Source organism: Pelophylax lessonae (assembly GCF_965119305.1).
Source record: "Pelophylax lessonae genome assembly, chromosome: 8".
In the NCBI taxonomy this organism is placed as follows: domain Eukaryota; kingdom Metazoa; phylum Chordata; class Amphibia; order Anura; family Ranidae; genus Pelophylax; species Pelophylax lessonae.
Genome location: NC_138775.1, coordinates 236,662,803 through 236,672,515, shown reverse-complemented (window position 1 = coordinate 236,672,515; position 9,713 = coordinate 236,662,803). Strand labels below are relative to the sequence as shown.

The following is a 9,713-nucleotide window of genomic DNA, read 5'->3' as shown; positions in this document are numbered from 1 at the left end:
GAGGTTCTAATCTTTCCTCTCTCTATCCAAAGCTTTGGTACAAACTAGTGGCTGTACATACACACTGAACTACATTCATCTAATAATACAAAAATAGTAAATATGACACTCTGAATACCAAGTCAAATGATTTGGGTACTATTGCTTTTTATTCCTGAGTTCTCCTTGCTCAGAGATTCACTATCAGGATTCTAATGAAAAAAAGGGCCATAACAGATACGGTCAGCACACCAATGTTGAAGGAAAACTAAACCAATATAGCTGGAAATGTTCAGAAAATCCTCCACTGTTCTCTTGTCTCAGTGCAGAGATAAAAAGCTGCTGATCACAGCTTACGCACATATGCAGGATCCGAGCGCGCATATACAGTATATTCACTGTCAGGATAAGATAAATATTTTTGTGGCCAAGCAACAACTAACCTCTATATCAAAAAATGTATGTTTTTATTTGTAATGTACACCAGGTGCAACCACTGAGGCTGAATGTTAGGCCAAGAAGTACTGCAGTGTCCATGATAGCAAATAAGTGTTAAAAATAGAACCAGCATGACCCACATTACATCCAGGTCAAAGTTCATAGTTTATATTTAAATATCAGCATATCCTCTGTAATTTTTTATCTGAAAAGTATTTCCTACAGAAGGGAGATTGCTTTACAAATATTAAAAATGATGGCGTTCCAGCTTTCACACGAAATCTGTAAAGATAAAATACAAAGACAGGTTGAATATATGATTTCAGAAGCAAAATTAATATTTTACGGGACCATAAAAGGCGTGAGCCATCTTAGATTAGCTTTATCTTTTGCATGGGACCAGACAGACTTCAGTGTGAATGAGGTCACAGTGTGAACAATTACAGTAAGTCCAGGAAGATCCTCGGGATCTCCAAAGCTAAAAAACTCTCCTGCGCTCCAAGCGGCATATGATGAGGGAAGGATTAATGTTCAATGGTCTTTGTTGGCATCACTTATGGTCTTGCTGCTCCCTCAGGGCCAAGGGTATCCAAAAAGCACTAAACAACAAGAGAGGGGCGCACCGACCTTGTGCATTACCACTAAAAAGATTTATTAAAATCCAAAATAATATACATTATACTCACAAACAATTGTAGAAAGCACACAGGTAAACTTGATCAGACAAAAGATCTCCAAGGTAGCCAAGGCACTTCACGGTGCTGGATAGCGTGCTAGTGTCGGCACGAATCTGCTATGGCTGATGCGTTTCGAGGGCAAACCCTCTTGCTCAGAGCCGATTGCTACTAGCAGATTCGTCTCCGGTCTCAACTCCGGTCCTCAGGGCACACTAACAGGCCAGGTTTGCAAGAAAACTGAAATACATCACAGGTGATATCATTTGCTGCTCAGTGACTGCAGTATTCTAGTTTGCATCTCCCCAAGGTAACACTTAAAATCTTGCCTGTTCGTGTGCCCTGAGGACCGGAGTTGAGAAACACTGGACTAGACAATGAAGGCAGCAATAGCTCATAAACTATGAAATTGATGGCACCCCTTAGTCATCTCACCTGCTGTGCTGCATGGTTTCCAGCAATGTGTTGTCTGGATTCACTTGGTAGAAACACTCAGAGTCTTCATCCTCAAAGTAAACCTATACAGACAGGTACACGATTACTTATGTCCATTAAGCCACCAGAATAATGTAAGGTGTTAGAAATGCTTGTACAGAATAATGTGAATACTGCTTACATTAAGTATTTGATTAACCACTTGCCGACCGCCGCAAGTACATATACTGCGGCGGTCAGCCCCTCCTGGGCAAAGCGACGTACCGGTACGTCGCTAGCCCACGAGCCTCTAGGGGGCGAGCGTGTGTCGCCGGAGGCGCGCTCCCTCACATCCCCGCGCGAGTGACCGGCGGCTCCGATGTCCGCCGGCCACTCGCGATCTCCCGCTGGAGAGGGAGAAAGGCAGGCAGCTGATGTAAACACAGCCATCTGTCATTCTCCCTGGTGTAACAACAGAGACTATACGATCCTGCTATGTAGGATCCTATGTCTCTGTGGTTACATGACAAGCCACGCCCCATGACAGTTAGAATCATGCCCCTAGGGACACACTTAACCCCTCGATCACTAATAAAGTTAACCCCTTCCCTGCCAGTGTCATTTTTGCAGTAACAGTGCATATGTATAGCACTGATTACTGTAGCAATGTCACTGATACCCCCAAAAGTGTCAAAAATGTTAGTCAGGGGTCCGATCTGTCCGCCGCAATGTCGCAGACACGCAAAAAAAAAAAAAAAAAAAAAAAAAAACGCAGATCGCCGCCATTACTAGTTAAGAAAAAAAAAAAAAAAAACAATAAAAATGACATAAATCTTTCCCTTAGTTAGTAAACGCAATAACTTTTGCGCAAACCAATCAAAATACGCTTATTGCGATTTTTTTTTTACCAAAAATATGTAGCAGAAAACAAATTGGCCTAAAACGTTAAAAAAATTTAGATTTTTACATTTTTTTGGGGGGCAATTTCATATAAAAAAATGTGAAAAATATTTTTTCAAAATTGACGCTCTTTTTTTGTTTATAAAAAAAATCGTACAGGTGATAAAATACCAAAGAAGAGGACTTGGTCAGCCCAGCTGTTTTACATCTTATATGCCTGTCTTTCACGGATGTCTGTAAGTGTATCAGCTTTATTGATATTAAATTGATTTTAGCAATATTACGCTATATGTCCCTCCATTTTTTTCGGTTTTACCACCCACCATGTGGAAGGGGAATCTCTGAATTATTTCATCTACCGGAGATTTGCATGGGTGCCGTTGGAATCGGTGAAAAATCTGTGGGGACACTCCATCATTCTTAAGCCTGTTTGACTCCTACACTATAAGGTGTTTTGGGGTCCCATCCATCTGGTGAGCGCAATATATTTCTACCTTCACTGGTGACGGGATTTGCTGCACTTATATATGATTTGCACCATTATATATTGGACTTTTTCTCACCATCCATTGTTTATGTTACTTGTGGAATGCTTCCTGCGATTGGACAATTTATTTTGTTGGGAATTTTTTTCTTCTAGCGCTGCACATATTTTTGTATTTGTATTGATTTATCACTCTCCTTAGTTCAGTGATTGATGTCAGCTGCTTACATTTTTTAAGTTAGCGCAATAATCTCTATTTTATTCTGTTGATAAAATACCACCAAAAGAAAGCCCTGTTTATGGGAAAAAAAGGACGTCAATTTCATTTGGGTACAGCGTTGAGAGACCGTGTAATTGTCCGTTAAAGTCACGAATCGCAAAATAGGCCCTGGTCTTTGAGCAGCCAAATCCTCCGGGGCTTAAGTGGTTAAATACAAAGAATATAAAGATTATCTGCTAAAAATGATAGACATGGAATAAATGAAAATAACAAGATAATGCAAATGAGGAACTCCAAATGAGCTACAGTATAGATAATGAACATTCTGTAAAGCTGGTCATACATGGAAAAACTGATTACCCCATCCACACAAGTGAGGTAGATAGAGGAATTGGCTGCAACTCTAATAGTACAAACATTTTACAACAAGCCCGTTTATTATTAGATCGACTTCTTACAAACGGGAATGTCCATAGTAGGACATTTGGCCATTACAGCAGACTGCGATCCATCTATAGCCAGCCTAAATATAAATACATCATTTCAAAACTGCACATTCTGCCTAAGCCATAAATATGCAAATTTATCTGAAATTTCAGATGGTTTTGTTAAAGGGACAGTTAAGATGAAAACAGAGATTCCTAGATGTGTTCTTGAAACATCTGTAGAAATGTTCACTTTGTCTCTAATGCACTGACCTCTAGATTTGAAGCAAAGTATTTTCTTTCTGTGTCCCATGGGGGCAAATCCTCAGAGAACATTGCTGTTAAATGATCATGAAACCTAAAAAGAAGAATTGATACAATGTTTGACATAGGTTATACTTGTGAAAAAGTTGAAATGACTAGGATACTAGACCCTTTAATGAAGTTCCGGTTGTTATTTACCTGGAGTCCTCGTGAAAAGCAGAGATAAAGTCTGTCTGACTGTGCTCTGGATAAAAAAACAACACCGGCCAGCTAAGACGACCATTCTCATTCAAAAACACCTGAGCTCCTGTTGCATTTTCTGAGGAAGCAATACTATAATAAGGTGTCTCTTCGTCATCATCGCTTTTATGTTTTTGCAACCTTATCCCTCGAGACTATATTGAAAAATTAAAAAAACAGAGTACATGACTATAATAACAGTTGCAATGGTAATGGATTGTGTACATGGGCTTCAGGCTCACAAACAAACCAATGTGGAAATCGGTTTTCTTGCTTTGACACTCGTTTAAAAGTTGATTTGATCTGCTATTGGCTCACTTCTGATGTGAATGCTTAGTTTATGAGTTGCTTTTGATCGAAATCAAATTTCCTTTGCATTCAAATTGGACTTGTATAAGGCAGAAAAGAAATTCAGAAGCAGATAATTGCCCATGCAAATAAAGTGTTTGGAGGGATAAATTTCTAATGTAATCCCTCCAAACCTTAGGCCTGCTTTGCATTAATGAGCGCTAAATTGCATTGTTTAGCACAGGTTAACACATGAATTTTGGTATATTACTGTACCATTTGTTTAGAAAAGCACCCATCATGTTAAAGTACACATTGCATTAAAAAATAAAGAGTTTTCGGGCCTATTTATAATGAATGTGCTGCTTTAGTGCCGGTTCACACTATAGCGCGTGCGGCGATCGCATGTAATATCGGAGCGCTCTACTCCTTCACATAGGTGTGCGCAGCCTGTTGCATTAGGGTGTGCACCCCAAAGTTTAAATACACATGAATGTGTTTGCCTACATGTATATGGCCCCGGTACATTACTCTCCCTGCTGGCAAAGTGAAATAGAAGTGTGTGGCACTTCTCTTATGGCAGAGCAGGTCCGAGGGAGATCTTTCCCATCTCCTCACTGGCAAACAGAGCGATAATGCTAATGTGCCCTAGGTGATTAGGGTGTGCCCAGGCACACCCGGCACACCCTGTGCGCACGCCTATGCTCCTTCATTACATGCGATCGGATGTGCGGTGCGAATTCAGCCATACACTTTGTATGGCTAAATTCGTACTGCACCCGCACAAAAGTTGCACATGACTCTTTTTTTTCAGCCGCATCAGGATCGGATCGCACAGTGGTTCTGGTGAGTGTCCTTGCGACTGGTGAGTGTCCTTGCGACTGGTGAGTGTCTTTGCGACTGGTGAGTGTCTTTGCGACTGGTGAGTGTCTTTGCGACTGGTGAGTGTCTTTGCGACTGGTGAGTGTCGTGCGACTGAGTGTTGGGCAACTGAGAGTGTTGTGCGACTGACCAGGCTGTGCGATTGTGAGTGTGGTGCGACTGACCGGACTGTGCGATTGTGAGTGTGGTGCGACTGAACCCGGCTGTGAGACTGTGAGTGTTGTGCGACTGGCAGTGTTGTGCGACTGACCGGGCTGTGAGATTGTGAGTATTGTACAACTGAGTGTCAAGTGAGTGAAGCGGAGTACCAGAGGGTGAGAAGGTAGAGTTAGGAAGCCAGGAAATAGCCACATAGGATAGACTTAAATCACTGAATCCCCATTAGATTAGATTAGTAGGTACAATGCCCGGTGGGTGTGGAGATGCGCCTCGGTGTACATCTTGTAATATGTATGCGTTCCTCAGACATGTGATCGAGGGCGAATACAAATGCGCAAGATGTAAGCACGTTGCTTCCCTGGAAGCTCAGGTCCTGAATCTAGGGAAGCAGCTGGCAACACTGAGACGAATGTCCATACCGGAGGAGAGCCAGGATCGTACCAGTCAGGTGCAGGCAGGGGTCTGCACAGAGGTGGGCGGAGTATCGGAGGTGCAGGCATCAGAGCAGTTTAGAGGGGTGACAGTTAGGAGGGGTAGAAGGGGACAAGGCAAGGAGGCTGATCCTGGGCTGGAGCACCCCAATAAATACGCCCCGTTGTGTGATTTTGGGGAAACCAGTCAGGGACCAGCATTGCTGGAGCAGAGGGATGCCCCTAGCTGCCAGGGGAAGAACTCCTCCAGTGAGGCTGGGAGAAAGGGAAAGGAAAGACAGGTGCTGCTGGTAGGGGACTCAATTATTAGAAGGACAGATAGTGTAATCTGTGACAAAGACCGTGAGCGCCGAACAGTCTGTTGTTTGCCGGGCGCTCGGGTTCGGCACATCGCGGATCGGGTGGACAGATTACTGGGTGGGGCTGGGGAAGACCCAGCTGTCATGGTACACGTGGGTACCAATGACATAGGCAGAGGAAGACGGAGAGTCCTAAACTATTTCAGGGACTTAGGCGCTAAGTTGAGGAGAAGGACCTCCAAGGTAGTATTTTCCGAAATACTACCTGTACCTCGAGCCACACCAGAGAGGCAGCGGGAGATTAGGGAAGTTAACGAGTGGCTGAGGAGCTGGTGTAGTAAGGAGGGTTTCGGGTTCCTGGAGAACTGGGCCGACTTTTCAGTCGGCCACCGGCTCTTTGGTAGGGACGGATTGCACCTAAATGGGGTGGGTGCAGCCGTACTGGGTGAGAGGATGGCCACAAAGTTAGAGGGGCTTTTAAACAAGGCAATGGGGGGGAGGGTACAGATGTAGAATTAGCCAGTGGAAAGCAAGTTTCAGAGGGCAGAATTGGGGGTGATAGCGGTAGGGTGCTCGGAGCTCCTATACCCAGGGTGGGTATGGGGCAAAATCAGGAGAGCAGCCTAAAAACATCAAAGGAGGATATATGTAACCGATCAAAATTACGAGGCTTGTATACCAATGCCCGAAGCCTGGCCAACAAGATGGGAGAGCTGGAGCTGCTGATGTTTGAGGAGGACTTAGATTTTGTGGGGATTTCAGAGACTTGGTTTGACAGCTCTCATGATTGGATGGCGACCATTCAGGGGTATTCCCTTTATCGCAGAGATAGAGAGGGTAAAAAAGGGGGAGGTGTATGTCTGTATATTAAGAACAGTATACAGGTAAATATGAGGGATGATATTAATAATGGAGCTAAGGACGAGGCAGAATCCCTATGGGTAGAACTTCAAAGGGAAGGCACTGTGGGGAAGGTAATATTGGGCGTATGCTATAGGCCCCCCAACCTGAGGGAGGAGGGGGAGGCGGACCTCATTTTACAGATAGGATTGGCAGCAAGGATGGGAAATGTCATTATAATGGGGGACTTTAATTATCCAGATATAGACTGGGCAGAAGGAACCGCACACTCAGCCAAGGCTAGGCAGTTCGTAAATGTTTTGCAAGACAATTTCATGGGTCAGATGGTTAATGCACCGACGAGAAAAGATGCGGTACTTGACCTACTGATTACCAACAATACAGACCTGCTCACGGATATAGAAATACGGGACAACTTAGGAAACAGTGACCATAGGTCAATAAGTTTCAGTATTAATTACAGTTATAGGAAGCAGAGGGGTAATATAAGGACACTGAATTTCAAAAGAGCCAATTTCCCAAAACTGCGCTCGCTGCTAGAAAATATCAAATGGGATAGAACCCTGGGAACAAAGAACACGGAGGAAAAATGGGAGTGCTTCAAGAGCATACTTAACAAGGGGATTGACCAGTGCATTCCAAAGGGAAATAAATTTAAAAGAGCAAAACTAAACCCTGGGTGGCTAAACTCCAACATAAAAATGTATATTAGTGCTAAAGAAAAGGCCTTCAAAAAATACAAGACTGAGGGGTCATTGGCAGCATTTAAGCACTACAAAGAGTGTAATAAGAAATGTAAAGACGAAATCAGGGCGGCTAAAATAGAACACGAGAGACATATAGCGGAAGAGAGTAAAAAGAACCCCAAGAAGTTCTTTAAGTATATAAACAGTAAGAAAGCGAGGCCAGAACACATTGGCCCCATAAAAGATGACAAAGGAAATATGGCCACTGAGGACAGAGAAAAGGCGGAAGTGTTAAATCATTTCTTCTCTTCAGTCTTCACAAAAGAATCGGAGGGCTACACGGACCTAGCTTGTAAGGCCGGACTAAATAATACACCTCAGGAAGTGCCGCCATAGCTAACTGAAGATAGACTTAGAACTAAACTAGAGAAACTTAACATAAATAAATCACCGGGACCGGATGGCTTGCACCCGAGGGTTCTTAAAGAGCTCAGCCAGGCGATTGCCAGACCATTATTCTTGATCTTTAAGGATAGTTTACAGACGGGTATGGTGCCAGCTGATTGGAAAAAAGCCAACGTGGTACCAATATTTAAAAAGGGGCCGAGGTGTATCCCGGGTAACTATAGGCCGGTCAGCCTAACATCTGTAGTCTGCAAGATTTTGGAGGGGATGTTAAGGGACCACATACAAGACTTTAGTAATGAAAACTGTATTATTAGTAGCAATCAGCATGGATTTATGAAAAATCGTTCTTGCCAAACCAATCTATTAACCTTCTACGATGAAGTGAGCTGCCACCTAGATAAAGGTAAGCCTGTGGATGTGGTGTATCTGGACTTTGCAAAGGCCTTTGACACCGTTCCCCACAAACGCTTACTGTACAAACTAAGGAAGGCAGGTATGGATCAGAAGGTGAGTACCTGGATAGAGAACTGGCTCCAGGGGAGTTTGCAAAGGGTGGTGATTAATGGGGAGTACTCAGATTGGGCGGGTGTGGAAAGTGGGGTCCCCCAGGGTTCTGTCCTGGGACCAATCCTGTTTAATTAATTCATAAATGATCTAGAGGAGGGGATATCTAGCACAATCTCGGTATTTGCGGATGATACTAAACTAAGCATGCCAATATCTTCTATGCAGGATGTGGAAACCTTACAAGCGGACATGAACAAAATAACGGGGTGGGCAACTACATGGCAGATGAAGTTTAATGTTGAAAAATGTAAAGTAATGCACTTGGGGGCCAAAAACCAGAAAGCAAGCTACTCACTAGGGGGGGAACCTCTGGGTGAGTCTAGGATGGAAAAGGACCTGGGGGTACTGGTAGACAACAGGCTTGGCAGTGGCATGCAATGCCAAGCCGCTGCAAGTAAAGCCAACAGAATACTGGGATGTATAAAAAAGGGGATTCACTCCAGAAATAAAGAGATTATTCTCCCACTCTACAAGACTCTGGTCCGGCCACATCTGGAGTATGCTGTCCAGTTCTGGGCACCGGTCCTCAGGAAGGATGTGCTGGAACTGGAGAGAGTCCAGAGAAGGGCAACAAAAATAATTAGGGGAATGGAGGACATCAGCTATGAGGAAAGACTACAAGCACTGGACTTATTCTCTCTGGAGAAGAGACGATTGAGGGGGGATATGATATCAATGTACAAATACTGTACTGGCGACCCTAGCATAAGGAACAAACTATTCAGAGAAAGGAGATGCAATAAGACACGTGGCCACTCACTAAAACTAGAGGAAAGGCGGTTTAACCTTAAAATGCGTAAGGGGTTCTTCACTGTAAGAGCAGTAAGGATGTGGAATTCTCTTCCACAAGCAGTAGTATCAGCAGGGAGCATTGATAGTTTCAAAAAACTGTTAGATGGGCACCTTAGAGACCACAACATACAGGGGTATACAATGTACGGTTAAAAGCAAACACGCACACACATCATAGGTTGAACTGGATAGACTGGTGTCTTTTTTCAACCTCACTAACTATGTAACTATGTAACTTGTGCGATCCGATCCTGTGCGAACTGTCAGATCGCACTGCGATATGCGATCAAACTGGGGGTGTC

The 9,713-nt window shown here is 43.7% G+C and overlaps 1 protein-coding gene across 1 annotated transcript in view; it reads right to left on the bottom strand.

Annotated features, from left to right (window-relative positions):
* Nucleotides 1-563: 563 nt before the first annotated feature.
* TTC4 (tetratricopeptide repeat domain 4) overlaps nucleotides 564-9,713 on the bottom strand; it is a 30,504-nt gene continuing 21,354 nt past the window's right edge. The window contains exons 8-11 of the mRNA XM_082265274.1: nucleotides 3,997-4,193; nucleotides 3,808-3,892; nucleotides 1,527-1,609; nucleotides 564-699 (exon numbers count right to left, since the gene is read on the bottom strand). Of these exons, the coding sequence (XP_082121400.1) occupies nucleotides 597-699; nucleotides 1,527-1,609; nucleotides 3,808-3,892; nucleotides 3,997-4,193 (468 nt within the window). The 3' untranslated portion in view covers nucleotides 564-596. The remainder of the gene's footprint in view (nucleotides 700-1,526; nucleotides 1,610-3,807; nucleotides 3,893-3,996; nucleotides 4,194-9,713) is intronic.